Genomic DNA, 19522 nt, shown 5'->3' with positions numbered 1-19522 from the left:
CAAGAGAGGATAAGAATTTCCTTGACCTGTTAGTTTTGCCTGAGAGAGATTCCCAACAAATGTCTGGATAGTTGAAATCTCCCATTACAACTATGTCAAATTTTTTGGAGAACTTGGCCATTTGATGAATAAAGAGTTCATCCACGTCTTAAGCTTGCACAGGCGGCCTGTAGTAAATGCCTACAATGGTGTCCTTTCCATTGTTCTGTCCTTGTTTTCTTACCCAAACAGTTTCCACAGAACTCCCAGTCTCAGAAGCTTCAATCTCTGTGCAGATATACGCGTTTCTAACATACAATGCGACACCTCCTCCTCGTTTATCAAGTCTATTTCTTGCAAATAAGTTGTATCCTTCTAGTCTTGTATTCCAATCATGTGTATTGTCCCACCAAGTTTCAGTGATTCCAATGACATCATATTTCTTTTCCTGTGTTAGTAGTTCCAATTCTCCTTGCTTGTTGCCCATGCTTTGTGCATTAGTATAGAAACATTTTAGTTTGTGATTGGTTCCTCTATCTCCAATATTTTTATTATTTAGATTATTTTGTCTTTGCGCTTTCCTCCCACTTGTAATAGCAGAGTTCTCAATAGCATTTGTCAGGTGTATGGCTTTTTCTGGCCTTTTGCTTCCCTTCCCACATTGTTCTAGCTTAAAGCTCTCCTGATGAGTGTAGCAAGGCGACTTCCAAATACTTGTTTTCCAGTCTTCGTAAGGTGCACCCCATCTCTAGCAAGTAGTCTATCGTATAGGTCATGTGTCATTCCACCGCATCACAGCCCCGGGACCGTGAGTGCCAACACCAGGGGAACTGAGCCGGCACAGGAGGAAAGTAAAGGCTTTATTATTTTATCGGGGACGAACATTTAGGGTATGTGCACACGTTGTAGATTTGTTGCGGCTCTGCAGTGGATTTTACGCAGATCCACAAGCGTGAGACCATGCAATGTTATTCAATGAGAAAAAAAATTGATGTGCACATGCTGCGGAAAATTCTGCATGGAATCCACAACGGGGTTTTTTCCGCAGCATGGCAATTCTTTTTGTGCATCCGCATGCGTTTTAGGCTGTGTGCCCACGATGCGATTTTTAAGTGTTTTTGCCACGATTTTCGGCGCAAAAACGCTGCGAAAACGTTTAACAATCGTGTACAGAACGCCCCCCATGCATTCCTATGGCATTCCGCACATGCTGTGCTAATGCTGCGCTTTTTTCCGTGGCGGAATGGCATCGCAGAAAAAAATCGCAGCATGATCATTCTTTTGTGCGGAATCGCAAAGAATTGCCGCGATTCCGCACCCATAGGAATGCATGAGAACCGCTTACTTCCCGCATGTGGCTATGCCCACCATGCAGGAAATTAAGCGTCTCATGTGCGGTTGGTACCCACGGTGTGGAGGAGAGGAGACTGTCCTCCAGGCCCTGGGTACCATACCCCTGTAAAAAAAAGAATTGCAAAAAAAAAAAATCGGGGTATATTTACCTTCTGCTGCCATCCTGGGCCACAGCGTTCCCAGTAATGCCTTGCGGCAAGGTCCTGTGATGACGTGGTCTCGCGAGATCGCTATAGTAACGCGAGACCAACGTCATCACAGGTCTCGCAAGGCATCGCTGGGAACGCTGAGGCCCGGGATGGCAGCGCGGGACGTCGGAAGGTAAATATACCCCGATTTTTTTATTTTTTTTATCATTTTTAACATTCTATCTTTTACTATTGATGCCGCATAGGCGGCCTCAATAGTAAAAAGCTGCTCACACTTGTCAAACACTATGTTTGACGAGTGTGACCAACCTGTCAATCACTTTCCAAGCGATGCTTCAAATTGCTTGGAAAGTGCTTGAGAAAATCGCGGCAAAATCGCGAACAGAATCGCGGTGAAATCGCGCTGAAAAAACCGCCTGATTTCTGGGAAGGAGTCCGGTTTTCACTGTGCGTTTTAAAACGCTACGTGGGCACACAGCCTTACACCCATTGAATTACCGTATATACTCGTGTATAAGCCGACCCGTGTATAAGCCGACCCCCCTAATTTTGCCACAAAAAAAACTGGGAAAACTTATTGACTCGTGTATAAGCCGAGGGTGGAATCCATAGACTATGCCCCCATATGCTGCTCCATAGTTTATGCCCCATATGCTGCTCCATAGAATATGCCCCCATATGCTGCCCCATAGAATATGCCCCATAGAATATGCCACCATATGCTGCTCCATAGATTATGCCCCCATACGCTGCTCCATAGATTATGCCCCCATATGCTGCCCCGTAGACTATGCCCCCATATGCTGTTCCGTAGACTATGCCCCCATATGCTGCTCCATAGAATATGCCCCCATATGCTGCTCCATAGAATATGCCCCCCATATGCTGCTCCATAGAATATTCCCCCATATGCTGCTCATTAGAATATGCCCCCATAAGCTGCCCCATAGAATATGCCCCCATATGCTGCCCCATAGAATATGCCCCCATATGCTGCCCCATAGAATATGCCCCCATATGCTGCTCCATAGAATATGCCCCCCATATGCTGCTCCATAGACTATTCCCCATATGCTGCCCCATAGAATATGCCCCCATATGCTGCCCCATAGACTATGCCCCCCATAGACTATACCCCCATTTGCTGTCCCATAGAATATGCCCCATATGCTGCTCCATAGACTATGCCCCCATATGCTGCAAAAAAAAAAGCCATACTCACCACTCCTGGGTCCATTGCCACTGTCTGCAGCTTCTTGTGTCAGTGACTGTTCAGCCAGCAGAGGGGCGGCGCGCAGTAATCATGTCATCGCGTCCCCTGCTGCCTAAACGTCACTGACACAGGATGCAGCAGAGACAGCGGTGAGCAGCGATGGACCGGGGGACAGGTGAATATCGCTATACTCACCCATCCTGCCGCGGTCTCTGCAGCCTCGCTCGCTTCTCCACTGTCTCCCTTCCTGTCTTCAGTGGTCACGTGGTGCCGCTCATTACACTCATGAATATGCGCATATTCATGAGTGGTAATGAGCGGTACCACGTGACCGCTGAAGACAGGAAGGGAGACAGTGGAGAAGCGAGCGAGGCTGCAGAGACCACGGCAGGACAGGTAAGTATGATCTCTGACACCCCCTCTCCCCCGCCGACCCCCAGGTATATGACCCGTGTATAAGCCAAGAGGGGGACTTTCAGCCCCAAAAAATGGGCTGAAAATCTCGGCTTATACACGAGTATAGACGGTAATTAAATCCGCAGGGTTAAAACGCATGCCAATCCGCAACAAATCCACACATAAAATCCGCAAATAAAAAGGCGCGGATTTATATATGCGTTTCCTGGCAAGAGATGCAGAATCCGCTCAGGAAATTCCTGAGCCCAATCTGCAACGTGTGCACATACACTAAGCGTAATGATGGCCACTCGTTTTTCTTAGCTGCTTTTTTCTTGCCATAATACAAATTCTAACAGTCTATTCAGTAGGACTATCAGCTGTGTATCCACCAGACTTCTGCACAACACAACTGATGGTCCCAACCCCATTTATAAGGCAAGAAATCCCACTTATTAAACCTGACAGGGCACACCTGTGAAGTGAAAACCATTTCCGGTGACTACCTCTTGACGCTCATCAAGAGAATGCCAAGAGTGTGCAAAGCAGTAATCAAAGCAAAAGGTGGCTACTTTGAAGAACCTAGAATATAAGACATATTTTCAGTTGTTTCACACTTTTTTGTTAATTATATAATTCCACATGTGTTAATTCATAATTTTGATGCCTTCAGAGTGAATCTACGATTTTCATAGTCATGAAAATAAAGAAAACTCTTTGAATGAGAAGGTGTGTCCAAACTTTTGGTCTGTACTGTGTATGTATATATATATATATACACACACACACATATATATGTTAGAAGCAGCGGAATGCACTAAATAAAAAAACTAATAAAGTGCGTTCGCCTCTCGGGGTCCACCGTGCAGTAGGTGATATATCCGCTGCTAAGTGGTGGCAGGAGCAAAATGGTGGAGGTGCGCACGGGGTTAAACTTCACCCAGGTGCGCAGCGCAATCTCTGTTGAGGCACAGAGATGCCAAACACAAGACAAATACAATAGGGCTGAGCCTGTTAAAGTCACAGTGCTCAGGATAGTTGCACACAAGGTATCAGGTCACAGGAGCAGAGCCAAGGACAGCGGGACTACGTCCCTCTAGACCAGGGGTCCTCAAACTTTTTAAACAGGGGGCCAGATCACGGTCCCTCGGACCATTGGAGGGCCGGAATATAGTTAAAAAAAATTATGAATAAATTCCTGTGCACACTGCACATATCTTATTTAGAGGTAATAAAACAAAAATAGGAACAAATACTATATTAAAAATGAAGTTAAATCATCAAACTTACCGATTTTTTGGGTTCTTCGAATATCCTACACTTCGAGTCAATTTTTTCTCTTTCTTGATATCATTGCTTCCTAGGGATTCAAAATTGCTATTAGTAAAATACCAACATATATACAGCGCTACCAAAACAATATACCAGCAATAAAACTGCCCACACAGAGACATACAGACTGCACTGCCCATCAATGCAGCCTGATCAGTGTCCATCAATGCAGCCTGATCAGTGCCCATCAATGCAGCCTGATCAGTGCCCATCAATGCAGCCTGATCAGTGCCCATCAATGCAGCCTGATCAGTGCCCATCAGCGCAGCCTGATCAGTGCCCATCAATGCAGCCTGATCAGTGCCCATCAATGCAGCCTGATCAGTGCCCATCAATGCAGCCTGATCAGTGCCCATCAATGCAGCCTGATCAGTGCCCATCAGCGCAGCCTGATCAGTGCCCATCAGCGCAGCCTGATCAGTGCCCATCAGCGCAGCCTGATCAGTGCCCATCAATGCAGCCTGATCAGTGCCCATCAGCGCAGCCTGATCAGTGCACATCAGCGCAGCCTGATCAGTGCACATCAATGCAGCCTCACCAGTGCCCATATTGGTGGAACTCCACTTTTACCTCAGGCTCAGACTGGTGTGGTGCAAGAATCCCCAATAGGCAACATTGGTCCCTAAAAGGCAGGTAAATGTCCCCAATAGGCAGCACAGGTCCCCAATAGACAGGTAAATGTCCCCAATAGGCAGCATAGGTCCCCAATAGGCAGGTAAATGTCCCCAATAGGCAGCATAGGTCCCCAATAGGCAGGTAAATGTCCCCAATAGGCAGCACAGGTCCCCAATAGGCAGGTAAATGTCCCCAATAGGCAGTAAATGTCCCCAATAGGCAGCACAGGTCCCCAATAGGCAGGTAAATGTCCCCATTAGGCAGCACAGGTCCCCATTAGGCAGGTAAATGTCCCCATTAGGCAGCACAGGTCCCCAATAGGCAGCACAGGTCCCCAATAGGCAGGTAAATGTCCCCATTAGGCAGAACAGGTCCCCAATAGGCAGCACAGTCCCCATTAGGCAGCACAGGTCCCCATTAGGCAGGTAAATGTCCCCATTAGGCAGCACAAGTCCCCATTAGGCAGCACAGGTCCCCAATAGGCAGGTAAATGTCCCCATTAGGCAGCACAGGTCCCCATTAGGCAGCACAGGTCCCCAATAGGCAGGTAAATGTCCCCATTAGGCAGCACAGGTCCCCAATAGGCAGGTAAATGTCCCCATTAGGCAGATAAATGTCCCCATTAGGCAGCACAGGTCCCCAATAGGCAGCACAGGTCCCCAATTGGCAGGTAAATGTCCCCATTAGGCAGCACATGTCCCCATTAGGCAGCACATGTCCCCATTAGGCAGCACAGGTCCCCATTAGGCAGGTAAATGTCCCCATTAGGCAGCACAGGTCCCCATTAGGCAGGTAAATGTCCCCATTAGGCAGCACAGGTCCCCATTAGGCAGGTAAATGTCCCCATTAGGCAGATAAATGTCCCCAATAGGCAGCACAGGTCCCCATTAGGCAGCACATGTCCCCATTAGACAGGTAAATGACCCCAATAGGACCCGGCGTTAAAAAAAAAAAAAAAAAAAAGTACTCACCTATGTCCCCCGCTGCTCTGAAGAGGCGCCCGCTCATCTCAGTCTTCTTCCTGCACAGGCACACAGGCGGCGTGACGTCATCAGGCCGCGCAGGCGGCGTGATGATAATCAGGCCGTCTGTGTGCACTGTGCTCTGCTGCGTACGGAGGGCTGCGTAACGCCTTTCCTCGGCGCCTCGTCCCGCCCGCGATTACAGGGCCCGCCGGCATTGAACTGCAGTGCAGTTCATAAGTTCAATGTCGGCCTGGCGGGGGGCCGGATAAAAGTCCTTGGCGGGCCGCATGTGGCCCGCGGGCCGTAGTTTGAGGACCCCTGCTCTAGACCTACCGTGTGTGCGACGTCGCAACTGCGGACGCCAAGGAGTGCTGCTACTGCAGCGCAGCGTAGGACACTGCCGCTACACGACAATGCTAGTACGCAAGTGCAATGTCGGACGCTAGCAGCTGTGGACAATGAAGCAGAGGCGCGCTGGTACTGAACTCAATCCCTAACCACAAACGTAATATCAGAGGGTAGGGGTTTCAAATGAGCCATTCACCGGAATCATGCATTCATCATCATTCACACAGCAGCAAGTATGACTATACTAGCGCATGGCGGAACAGCCATGCGCGCCTTTTATAGCAGCTGGGACCTTCCGGAAGCCTCCAGATCTCCGAGCTGGACAATATGATCTGAAGCAGGACCTGAGCACATGACTCCCGATCTCCAACGGGAGATCGTCTCATGAGCATGCTCAGTACGAGGACAGAAGGACAGCCTCTGGAGAGATTTGCTGCAAGGCAATCTCCTCTGCAAACTCTGCAGCAGATAAACAGCAGAATGTGAGGGTCTGGATTCCTGCAGAGCCAACGCAGGAATCTGACGCCTAACATATATATATATATATATATATATATATATATATATATATATATATATATAGAGAGAGAGAGAGAGAGAGAGAGAGAGAGAGAGAGAGAGAGAGAGAGAGAGAGAGAGAGAGAGAGAGAGAGAGAGAGAGAGAGAGAGAGAGAGAAAAAGTACAAAAAATATAAAAGTTTAAATCACCCTCCTCTTCACGGTTCAAAAATAAATTAAAAGGAAAAAAAAACATATTTAGCATTGTCGTACCTATAAGATTCTGATGTAGCAAAATAAAAAATTAATTAAACCGTACATTAAACACAAAAAAATGCACGTGAATGGAAGTTTTTTTCTCCACTTACACCCCAAAAATGTAATAAAAAGCTACCAAAAAAAATCAATAAAGACCTCAGTATGGTGGGCAAAAAAAAGCAAAACAACAAAGTCCTCGCCCAGCTCCATCGATGGAAAAATGATAAAGTTACTGATCTTGGTGACTGGCAACAAAATCTTTTTTTTAACTTTCACAAAGTTAAAGGGAATCTGTCACCCTTTTTTCGACTATGAGCTGCCGGCACCGACATCAGGGGCTTATCTACAGCATTCTGTAACGCTGTAGATAAGCCCCCCCCCCCCGATGTAACCTGAAAGATAAGAGAAAGAGTTAAGGCCCCGTTACACATAACGATGTCCCATCAATCCCACCAACGATCCGGCATGGATAGGATCGCTGGGAAATTGTTAAGCTGATCGCTGGTGAGCTGTCACACAGACAGCCCCTCCAGCGATCAGGACCAGCGAGCAAGCTGGTTTCTAATGTAAACATCGGGTATCCAGGAGCTGCGGCTCATGGATACCCGATGTTTACATTAGAAACCAGCATCGCTGGTCTCTCGCTGCCACACGCAGCGATGCGTGCTGGCCAGCGGGAGACCAGCGATCGAAAAATGGCCCAGACCGATCGATGATCAGCGATAACCGGCAAGGGGGCCGGTCGCTGATCCCTGTCACACACAGCGATCTCGCTGGCGAGATCGCTGTGGCGTCACAGTCCGGTCCGGCGCCTCCCATCTTCTAACGGTGACGTCCTTTTCTTTGCTGCCTGTCGTGGTTCCGGCGGAGGCGCACTGCTCTGCCCTATTGAGGGCAGAGCTGAGTCTTGCAGTGCGCAGGGAGAGGTCCAGCTCCTGCGCACTGCAGTACTCTGCTCTGCCCTCAACAGGGCAGAGCAGTGCGCTTGCGCCAGAGCCACAACAGGCAGCAAAGAAGAGGATGTCATCGTTAGAAGATTGGAGGCGCTGGACTGGACAGGAACACCCATTGGACCCGGACCCGGACCGCTCCTGGGTGAGAATAATCTAAGGGTCCCGTTACAATTAGCGATGCACCAGCGATCCCAACAACGATACGACCCGGTCAGGATCGCTGTTGCATCGCTAAATGGTCGCTAGTGAGCTGCCAAACAGGCAGATCTCACCAGCGATGGAGCAGCGATAAGTGATCCGTCGGAGGTCGCTCTTACCTGTTACACTGCAGCGATGATAACGACTTCCGCCTGCATCCATGTGTCGCTAGTTGGCGCCAGAGGGACGCCAACGAGGAAGAAATGGCCCAGGACATTCGAATGCAATCAGCGATATCCAGCAGGGGGCCGGTCGCAGGTACGTGTCAAAAGGCCCTTAAGGCTATGTGCCCACGCTAGCATTTTTAAACGCTCAGGAAAAGGATCCCCTTTCCCAGAAAATGCGCGTCTTTTTCCGCGTGTTTTTTGCGCGATTTTTGATGCGTTTTTTGACAAGCGATTTCTGGGATCATTGGGGATGGCTAAAAACGCTCAGCAATGCGGGAATTAATGAGCATGCTGCGTTTTTAGCCGCTAAGCGATTCCGGAGCGCTTAAAAACGCATGCAATGGCACAAAAAGCCAAAAACGCATGCCAATTAATTTGATGCATCTTTTAAGCATTTCTGCAGCGTCTGAGCCGGCTCAAACGCTGCGGAAACGCTTAACAAAACGCATCGTGGGCACACAGCCTCAATCCTTTTTCTTATCTTTCAGGTTACATCGGGGGCTTATCTACAGCATTACAGAATGCGTTACAGAATGCTGTAGATCAGCCCCTGATGTCGGTGCCGGCAGCTGATAGTTGAAAAAGGGTGACAGATTCCCTTTATGAGTTTTTTTTATAAAGTTTAAATTACAGAAAAAAAAATAAACCTTTCATGTTTGGTATCGCCGTAATCGTACTGACCCGGAGGATAAGAATGTTGGGTTATTTTTACTCCACGCTGAATGCAGTAAATGCAAAAAAAAAACCTTGGTGAAACTGCATTTTATTCTATATTTTACCAAAATTAATTGAATTTTTCATTATACGGTAAAATGAGTGAAGTCATTGAAAACTCGTCCTGTGGGGGAAAAAATGTCACAAAATAAAACAGACGCCCTCATACGTCAATAACCCCCCCCCCCCCCCCCCCCAAAAAAAAAAAAAAAAAAAAGTGGTTCTTTTAAGAAGCGGGGAAAAAAAACAAAGGGGGGGAAAAGACCAGTCATGAAGGGGTTAAAGGTACTTGGAACCACAGCAGGTTAACTAACATCATTTCTACATGTTTTACTGCTATACCCATCATCTGCAGCATGCCCTCACAGCAACATTTCACCACAGCTGGAGATTCATCGATCTGTGTGTGTGAGGCACCGAGCACTGCACAGGAGAGACCGCAGCGACGTCCTGTTGTCACGGACAATAAAGTTGCAAGCATTTGAATTGACAGCGGGGACAAGATGGCGGCGTCCATGGTGGGGTCTGTACTGCGCAGCGCCCGGCAGGTTAGTGCAAGGACGGGGGGGAAAGTTAGGAAATAACAGAAGGCAGGAGGGGAGGAAGCACGGACACTGCTGATACACAGGCAGGTGCGGCTGCCACCTTCATGTCCCTGTGTGTTGTCTGCATTCTACCTCATGTTTTCTTACTAGTCTAAGATATTTCATGTTGGAGAGTGAAATCTAATGAGAAAATTTAAAAAAAAATGCATCACAGATTACTGCATATATATATAATGTGTGTATTGGAAAATTTATGACAAAAACCTGTTTCTTTACGAGGATGCCTTTGATTAGAAAAGGTCTTTTTTTATACATAGCGCCACCTGCGTCCAATGTCTAGTATTGCAGCTAGTCTGGCAGGACTTCAAATCAGACCGCTCTGCCTTCTTGATGTGTGTTTAACCCCTTCACCCCCAAGGGTGGTTTGCACGTTCATGACCGGGCCAATTTTTACAATTCTGACCACTGTACCTTTATGAGGTCATAACTCTGGACTGCTTCCATGGATCCCGGTGATTCTGACATTGTTTTCTCGTGACATATTGTCCTTCATGTTAGTGGTAAAATTTCATTCAAATAACTTGCGTTTATTTGTGAGAAAAACGGAAATTTGGCGAAAATTTTGAAAATTTTGCGATTTTCCAACTTTGAATTTTTATGCCCTTAAATCACAGAGATACGGCACACAAAAAACTTGATAAGTAACATTTCCCACATGTTTACTTTACATCAGCACAATTTTGGAACCAAAATTTTTTTTTGTTAGGAAGTTATAAGGGTTAAAAGTTGACCAGCGATTTCTCATTTTTACAACACCATTTTATTTTTAGGACCACATCACATTTGAAGCCACTTTGAGGGGTCTATATGATAGAAAATACCCAAAAGTGACACCATTCTAAAAACTGCACCCCTTAAGGTGCTCAAAACCACATTCAAGAAGTTTATTAACCCTTTAGGTGCGTCACAGGAATTTTTTTGAATATTTAAAAAAAAAATGAACATCTAACTTTTTTTCATAAAAAAAAAATACTTCAGGTTCAATTTTTTTTATTTTACCAAGGGTAACAGGAGAAATTGAACTGCAAAAGTTATTGTGCAATTTGTCCTGAGTACGCAGATACCTGATATGTGGGGGGGAACGACTGTTTCGGCGCATGGCAGAGCACAGAATGGAAGGAGCGCCGTTTGACTTTTTCAATGCAAAATTGGCTGGAATTCAGATTGGACGCCATGTCACGTTTGGAGAGTCCCTGATGTACCAAAACAGTGGAAACCCCCCACAAATGACCCCATTTTGGAAACTAGACCCCCTAAGGAACTTATCTAGATGTGTGGTGAGAACTTTGAACCCCCATGGGCTTCACAGAAGTTTATAACATAAAGCCATACAATTAAAAAATCATATTTTTTCCACAAAAATGATCTTTTCACCCTCAATTCTTATTTTTCCAAGGGTAACAGGACCCTAAAAGTTATTGTGCAATTTGTCCTGAGTACGCTGATACCCCACATGTGGGGGTAAACCACTATTTGGGCGCATGGCAGAGCTCGGAAGGGAAGCAGCGCCATTTGACGTTTTTGGCTGGAATTGAGATCGGACACGATGTCGCGTTTGGAAAACCCCTGATGTACCAAAACAGTGGAACCCCCCACAAATGACACCATTTTGGAAACTAGACCCCCTAAGGAACTTATCTAGATGTGTGGTGAGCACTTTGACCCCCCCAGTGCTTCACAGAAGTTTATAACACCCGGGCGTGAAAATAAAAAATTTGTATTTTTTCCACAATGATCTTTTAATCACCATTTTTTTATTTTCCCAAGGGTACCATGAGAAACTGGACCCCAAAAGTTGTTGTCCAATTTGTCCTGAGTATGCTGATACCCCATATGTGGGAGAAAACTACTGTATGGGCACACGTCGGGGCTCGGAAGGGAAGTAGTGACGTTTTGGAATGCAGACTTTGATGGAATGGTCTGCGGGTGTCATGTTGCCTTTGGAGAGCCCCTAATGTACCTAAACAGTGGAAACCCCCCACAAATGACCCCATTTTGAAAACTAGACCCACTAAGGAACGTATCTAGATGTGAGGTGAGCACTTTGAACCCCCAAGGGCTTCACAGAAGTTTATAATGCCAGGGCATGAAAATAAAAAAATCGTATTTTTTCCACAAACATGATCAATTAGTCCCCAATTTTTTCATTTTCCCAAGGGTAACCGGAGAAATTGGACCCCAAAAGTTGTTGTCCAATTTGTCCTGAGTACGCTGACACCCCATATGTGGGAGAAAACTACTGTATGGACACACGTCGGGGCTCGGAAGGGAAGCAGTGACGTTTTGGAATGCAGACTTTGATGGAATGGTCTGCGGGTGTCATGTGCGTTTGGAGAGCCCCCGATGTACCTAAACTATTGAAACTCCCCACAAGTGACCCCATTTTGGACACTAGACCCCCCACGGAACTTATCTAGATGTGTGGTGAGCACTTTGAACCCCCAAGTGCTTCACAGAAGTTTATAACACTCGGACGTGAAAATAAAAAAATCATTTTTTTCCACAAAAATGATATTTTTGCCCCCAATTTTTTATTTTCCTAAGGGTAACAGGAGAAATTGGACCCCAAAAATTGTTTTGCAATTTGTCCTGAGTAGGCTGATACCCTACATGTGGGGGTAAAACACTGTTTGGGCGCATAGCAGAGCTTGGAAGGGAAGGAGCACCATTTGACTTTTTCAACTCCGAATTGGCTGGAATTGAGATCAGACGCCATGTTGCATTTGGAGAGCCCCTGATGTGCCCAAACAGTGGAAACCCCCAATTCTAACTCCAACCCGAACCCCAACACGCCCCTAGCCCTAACCCTAGCCCTAATGGAGAAATGGAAATAAATACATTTTTTTTAATTTTATTATTTTTCCCTAACTAAGGGGGTGATAACGGGGGGTTTGATTTACTATTTATGGCAGTTTTTATGTTTGGCGGCTGTCGCACGCTAAAAGACGCTTTTTATTGTAAAAATATTTTTGCATCACCACATATTGAGAGCTATAATTTTTCCGTATTTTGACCCACCGAGTCATGTGAGGTCTTATTTTTTGCGGGACAAGTTGACGTTTTTATTGGTACCATTTTCGGGCACGTGACATTTTTTGATCGCTTTTTATTCCGATTTTTGGGACGCAGAATGAACAAAAACCAGCGTTTCATGAATTTCTTTTGGGGGGGGTGCGTTTACACCGTTCTGCGTGTGGTAAAATTGATAAAGCGGTTTTATTCTTCGGGTCAGTACGGTTACAGCGATACCTCATTTAGGTCGTTTTTTATGTTTTTGACGGTTTTATGCAATGAAAACTATTTTATATAAAAAATTATTTTTGCATCGCTTTATTCAGCGAGCTATAACTTTTTTATTTTTTCGCTGATGATGCTGTGTGGCGGCTCGTTTTTTGCGGGACAAGATGACGTTTTCAGCGGTACCATGGATATTTATATGCGTCTTTTTGATCGCGCGTTATTACACTTTTTGTTTGGCGGTATGATAATAAATCATTATTTTTTGCTTCGTTTTTTATTTTTATTTTTTAAGGGGTTCGCTAAAGGGGTTAACTAATGGGACAGTTTTATAGGGCGGGTCGTTACGGACGCGGCGATACCTAATGTGTGTACTTTTATTGTTTTGTTTTTTTTTATTATTTCCAAAAAATGGATTTATTGGGGGAATTTTTTTTTTTTTTTCTAATTTATTTGGCGATTTTTTTTAAATTATTTTTACACTTTTTTTTATTTTTTTTTTTACTTTATTAAATAGTCCCAGGTGGGACATCACTGTCCTGTGATAGATCGCTGATCTGTCACATCACAGATCACTGTGACAGATCAGCGATCTGTCCTGCCCCCGGTCATATACTCCCCCTTCCTGAGCCTTCACTGCTCCAATCCTGCGACGCCATCTTGCTCCTTGACATCAGAAGTTTTGTCAGAAGAGCTCACTTAGACTTGTATTGAAAAGTGACCTCCGCGCCGCTCCATGAACCACTCCAGCTGCAGACAAGTCACTTGTCGCTGGAGAGCAACGCTGGAAAACTATGAAGGCAACGGCAGGTGAGTATGAAAGCAGAGGAATTACATTTAGGCTATGTGCACACGTGCGGAATTGCCGCCGAAATTTCCTCGGCAATTCCGCAACTCCCTGTCGCGGGAAATACGCATGCGTAATTCCCGCAAAAAACTAGCATTTTGCAAGCATAATTAGCTTGCAGAATGCTAGCGTTTTCCAAACGTTCTGTAGCATCGCTTGGAAAACTAATTGACAGGTTGGTGACACTTGTCAAACATAGTGTTTGACACGTGTGACCAACTATTTATTATTGATGCTGCCTATGCGGCATCAATAGTAAATAGATATAATGTTAACAATATTAAAAAAAAAAAAAAAAAAAATCGTGATATTCTCCCCTTCCGGCGGCCCCCACGGCCTTCCCGATCCGCGCAATGCTCCCGGCAAGTCCCGTTCCCAGCGATGCCTTGCGACAATGACCCCGGATGATTTAGCATCACGCGATACCGCTACGTCATCACAGGTCATTGTCACAAGGCATCACTGGGAATGGGACTTGCCGGGAGTATCGCTGAGGCCTGGGAAGGCTGTGGGGGCCGCCGGAAGGTAAGAATATCACTATTTTTTATTTTTAACAGGGATATGGTATCCAGGGCCTGGAGGAGAGTCTCCTCTCCTCCAGACCCCCTGAGTACCGTCCGCACATTTTCCGCTTACTTTGCGCATGGTGGGCATAGCCACATGCGGAAAGTAAGTGGATCAATGCATACCTATGTGTGCGGAATCCCCGCGATTCCGCACAAAGAATGAGCATGCTGCGTATTTTTCCACGATGCGATTCCGCCGAGGAAAAATACGCAGCATTAGCACAGCATGTGCAGAATGCCATTGAATTCAGTGGGTTGCTTATTGTATGCGTTTTCGCTGTGAAAAAATGCCGCAAAAGCGCTTAAAATCCGCAACATGTGCACACAGCCTCAAAGTTCCACACCAGCGGTGCAATAAAAAAAGTGACGGAGTGGTGCTTTAACAAAACTAATCTCAAATCTTGTACAAATGAGACCATTTTCCTTGTTGGTAGGGCTCTGCATAGTAATATCAATACTGACCAAGGCAGGGGTCACGCTTGCGAATGCAATGCGAAAAACTCGCACGAGTCTCTCTCATCAATACCTGGCACTGCCGCCGGCGGTTCGGACCAGAGTGTTCAGCTGCATAGAAATACATGCAGCCACACACTCCGGTCCCGAGTGCCGGTGGCAGTGCCGGGTATTGAGGAGAGAGACTTGTGCGAGTTTGTCGCATTGCACTCGCAAATGTGTCCCCGGCCTAACAAGGAGAATGGTATCAGTTTTCCTGGAGTCAGAAAGAACAAAAAAAAAATTTCTCCTTTAGACATGGATGGGCGAATGCCATCCGACTCTAGGAGGCAAATGGCGCATGCTGTGATTTATTTATTTTATACCTCCAAGCACTCAGTCTGAGGAAAAAAAATCAGACATGTAGAATAACATGGGGACTAGTGCTGTCCGATGATTAACGTGGTTGTATGCACGTGCGCTTACAAGCAGTAGTTAATTTATATTTCCAGAACTGTACAAAAGGATTCTACATAATAGTTTGGTAGTTGTTACATGAGGAATAAAAGTATTTAGTAAACTGTGAAACTTGCAAAATCTGCATTTGTAAATCCTACTGCTGTTTATGAAGGTGTCCTTACAGTCTCCTCAGTAGATAAAATGATTTTCTGTAATCCCAAATCTGGATTTTTTTCTATTATTGTGCCCTAATATTTCTGCACTTTCTGATGGTCGTCACTGTTTGTATTAAACTTGCTTACAAATAGCGGCGAAGCTTTCACCCCAGGGTAGGGTTATGGACAAATGGAGTATTTTATCCACTCCTAAATCATCCTTCAAAATGCTTGTAAAATATATTTTTATTCATTCATATGGGAAATCTAAGGCGCTTTGCTTTTTGTATGATGACTTTTTGAGGGATTTTTTTTTTTTTTTTTTTTAATCTTGAGGTTTTAAAAATGCCTGGTGGGAAAAAAATAACTTTCGTCAATTCTTTTGATTCAGATACTGATGGAATCTGCTCTAAACTAGGCACTGCCCAATCAAAAGGCTGCAAATAAAAACACTTCATGAAAGAAGGTGCATTTCCTGATGTGGATATAACTGAAAAAAAATGCATTTTTTAAAGAGCTTTGTGTGAACATAGCCTTAGGCTTCATGCTACCTAAATGATCAGATGTTGCATGTCCCCTAGTACCAATGTCTGCTGTTAGAGCGTGCATGCTTCAACACTGTACCTGTATAAATATATAAAATCTCTGTACAGCTTGGAGATTAAATTGAATTATAAAATATATATGACCCATAAGAACAAAGGCCCATGTGCACAACAGTATGCATCCATGGCTACTTATCGTTCCACAGACCCCATCAGATGGTGTATGAATGGAGCTAATCTGCAGAGAAATCCTCTGTATATACGGTGTCTAATTCAGCATGCTACCATATTTCTATGCGTCAGTATGAAAGCTGAGGAATTACAGTAGAATGTACAAGTTCAGACCTCAAAGATCTCTGACAGCAGTAAAATATGCCATGTGCACATGCATGACTTCAAAATCTGTGTTGTGCATTAAGTGATTTTCTCTTGGCTCAGCCCGGTGTACACTATAACTGTTTTAAAAAATCTAATATATTAATAAATGGATACTCCATTGTGGATGACTCCATTTTGCTCTGGATTTTTTACTTTTGTATTAAGCGGAGAGTGTTCCAGTCCTGAGCAGTCCCTTAAAGGTAATGTGTCAGCAAGATTTCACCCCCAAACTATTTATATGTGCATGTAGCTCTTTCATAGCCATGTCCAGCAATACTGTTAAATGGCCAGTCTATTCCTCCGTAACTAAGACATCGGCATTTGAAATTACTTTCAAATGAGGCTGAAGAGCTATGGTAGAACTGAAGCCTCTGTTACTCCAGGTTTATTCACAGCTCTGTGCGGGGCCTCCTCCTTTTGCATGACTGACGGCTCCTTAGCCTTTATGCTGTGCGATTTCAAGCAGTCACACAGGAGGCGGAGGGGAATAGAGCTGTGGTGACAGAGGCTTCAGATCTACAAATAGTCCTTCTGCCTCAGATTTGCATATATTCAAATCTCTGATTTCTCAGTAAAGGAGGAGCGGACTGGCCATGTAAAGACATTGCTGGACTTGTCTTTGAAAAGGCAACATGCCCATATACATAGTTTGAAGATGTGAAATCCTGCTGACGGATTCCTGTTAACACGGCATTTCCTCTGCAGCTTTAGGTTAATGTCTCACTGCTAGAGTTGAGTGAAACAGGTCGGCCAGATTCATAAGTCGCCGACTTATGCAAAAGTCGGGTTTCGCGGCGCGAAACCCGACCACAGCGAAGTCTGCTATGCAGTCGTCGACCCGAGCTCCAAAGTCAGTTTTCCCGGAATGCTTGCACGGGACTTTTTTTCAGCCAATGAGCAAGGACGTACACTGTGGGCAACGAGATGACATGTGCAGGGTCGAGAGAGAGATTTCACCGCCTCTAGGGTTAAAATTCATGCCAGCGAAAATCTTCCGGGCATGCGCACTCTAAAAAAGCGGTCCGGCATGTAGGTGTTTACTGTACTCCACTCACTGCCGAATTTTATTCCCCATTGACTTGCATTGGGTTTCGTGTTTCAGTCGGACCTCCGGCTTTTCCCGATAGTCGGCCGATTTCGTTCGACTCGACTTTTGAGAAAGTCGGGTTTGATGAAACCCGACTTGACCCTAAAAAAGGCAAAGTCGCTCATCTCTACTCTCTACTCACTGCTATAAAAGGTGAAAGTCTAATTCCCAACTGGGTGTTTGTCATCCCATTTCTGATCCAATGTTATGTAGGCACAACAGTCTCTTAGGGTTTATTCACATGTTGCATTTTTTATTTTAATTTTTTTTTTTTTGCAATTTTCTGACGTGTCCAACTGTGCACATAGATCACCGACTTTGTATTAGAAGTATCCAGAAACTTCTGTAATATGGAGAGTATTTTAAGAAATTGCCTAAGCTAGTCATTTACTTTTGCCCACACATCGAAAAGTAAGTTGCGGATATAGAGCCATGTGGAAGTGTTATGATGACTTACTTACTAAATAAGGGCGTATTTATAACCCCTTCCCCACGATTTCCTCTCTTCCGTGCAGTGGCTCTCTTTTTCCCCGGTGACTTGCTCAAACCAAGTAAGAAGTTATTATGTAGATTGGAGAATGTGGCGAGATGTGAAGAGGAGGAAGATGGCCTTCGAATATGCAGATGAGAGGCTGAGAATCAATGCCTTGCGGAAAAATACCATCCTCCCTAAAGAACTTCGGGTATGGGTTTCCACACGTGTGAAAATGGCTTGTTGAATTAAAAATCCCGATGGTTTATTCACACTTAGCGGCTGTGCCATGCTCCTTACTGTGTGGCCGAGTATTGCACCACAAAGACATGACAAAGTGAACCCCTTACATGCCAGCTGAGTGGGTGGGCACTCCTGCTTGATCGATGGTTCAGATTGCGCCTCTGCTGTAATTTTGAGAACTGCAAGTAGACAGTAATTTTGCAGAATGGGGTCTGGGCTGGTGCACATGTCTAGGACTCATCCTATAAATGTGAATAGAGGAGCAAGCTGAATGGGATAGACGGTACCGTGCACACTCCCAAGTAACATGTGGCCACCCCTGCACGGGCAGTAACTACACAATGCAGACACAATAATGGGAGAACAATGCAGTTTAGAGAAATATTTCCATTGGGCATTTTGCTTAATAATAACAGTTCTAGCCATTATGCTACCCTTTAGAATGGTGAGAATAAACCAGAAATCCATATGAGGTTTTATAGCTGCGGTTCTCAGCATTTCAGCAAGAACCATGGCACAATTGACATGTGAGCACACACTTAGCGGCTTTATGCTGATAGTGGTGACACCTGACATCAAAACGAGTCCATCTGATCCAGAAACTGTAAAAATCCAGTATCATGATTAATGGTGTGGGACAAAACACACAACCTGCAAATTGGCACACGAGGCCGTTTCTTTTGTCCCTGCCCCAAGGCTATATAGTGTATAAAATAATGGATTTATGTCTTGCAGGAAGTGGCAGATAAAGAGATTGCAGCGCTGCCAGTAGACAGTTGTCCAGTGAGGATCCGGAACCGATGTGTTCTAACTTCCCGACCACGCGGTGTGAAGAGGAGATGGCGCCTAAGCAGAATTGTTTTCCGTCACTTAGCGGATCACAATCAGATGTCTGGCATTCAAAGAGCCATGTGGTAGACAAAGAAATTGTAGGTTTTTACAGCAGGTGCTGTGCCGTTGGTTCCTGAAATAATAATCTATTGTTCGACACATTCTGAAGTTTTATTTTTAATTTTTTTACATTGTGTCTGTAATAAACATAAGTTGCTATCCACTTTGTGTTCTGTTGTATTACATTGTCTTGCACACTGGTGGAAACAGACAGAGGGTGATCTTACTGTTACCCCATACCTATCCCCCAAATCATAGGACTGAACTTCCTCTGTGAAAATATAGCAACGACCACTTTCTGCAGTGAATGACGCATTTGTCATACAGTCATGGCCAAAAGTTTTGAGAATGACACAAATATTAATTTTTACAAAGTCTACTGCTTCATTTTTTCTAATGGCAATTTGCATATACTCCAGAATGTTATAAAGAGTGATCAGCTTAACAGCAATTACTTGCAAAGTCAA

At 45.0% G+C, this 19522-nt stretch overlaps 1 protein-coding gene across 1 annotated transcript; it reads left to right on the top strand.

Annotated features, from left to right (window-relative positions):
• The first annotated feature begins 9530 nt into the window (after positions 1 to 9530).
• On the top strand, positions 9531 to 19218 carry MRPS14 (mitochondrial ribosomal protein S14). The gene is made up of 3 exons (XM_073563640.1): positions 9531 to 9686; positions 17965 to 18132; positions 18900 to 19218. Exons 1-3 carry the CDS (start codon positions 9642 to 9644, stop codon positions 19080 to 19082), a joined length of 396 nt encoding a protein of 131 aa, XP_073419741.1. The 5' UTR covers positions 9531 to 9641; the 3' UTR covers positions 19083 to 19218.
• The last annotated feature ends 304 nt before the right edge of the window (positions 19219 to 19522 follow it).

This window comes from Dendrobates tinctorius, unplaced genomic scaffold, assembly GCF_039654945.1.
Source record: "Dendrobates tinctorius isolate UK_male_01 unplaced genomic scaffold, ASM3965494v1 ptg000396l, whole genome shotgun sequence".
NCBI lineage: Eukaryota > Metazoa > Chordata > Amphibia > Anura > Dendrobatidae > Dendrobates > Dendrobates tinctorius.
The sequence above is the reverse complement of the archived record's forward strand: the minus strand, read 5'-3'. Positions and strand labels throughout refer to the sequence as shown.

What these genes read in the sequence shown, in the direction of transcription:
- MRPS14 (XM_073563640.1), top strand. Translation starts at nt 9,642, where the DNA reads ATGGCGGCGTCCATGGTGGGGTCTGTACTGCGCAGCGCCCGGCAG. An exon ending in TACTGCGCAGCGCCCGGCAG is followed by an intron (nt 9,687 to 17,964) that starts GTTAGTGCAAGG and finishes TCTTCCGTGCAG; the next exon opens with TGGCTCTCTTTTTCCCCGGT. An exon ending in TCCTCCCTAAAGAACTTCGG is followed by an intron (nt 18,133 to 18,899) that starts GTATGGGTTTCC and finishes TATGTCTTGCAG; the next exon opens with GAAGTGGCAGATAAAGAGAT.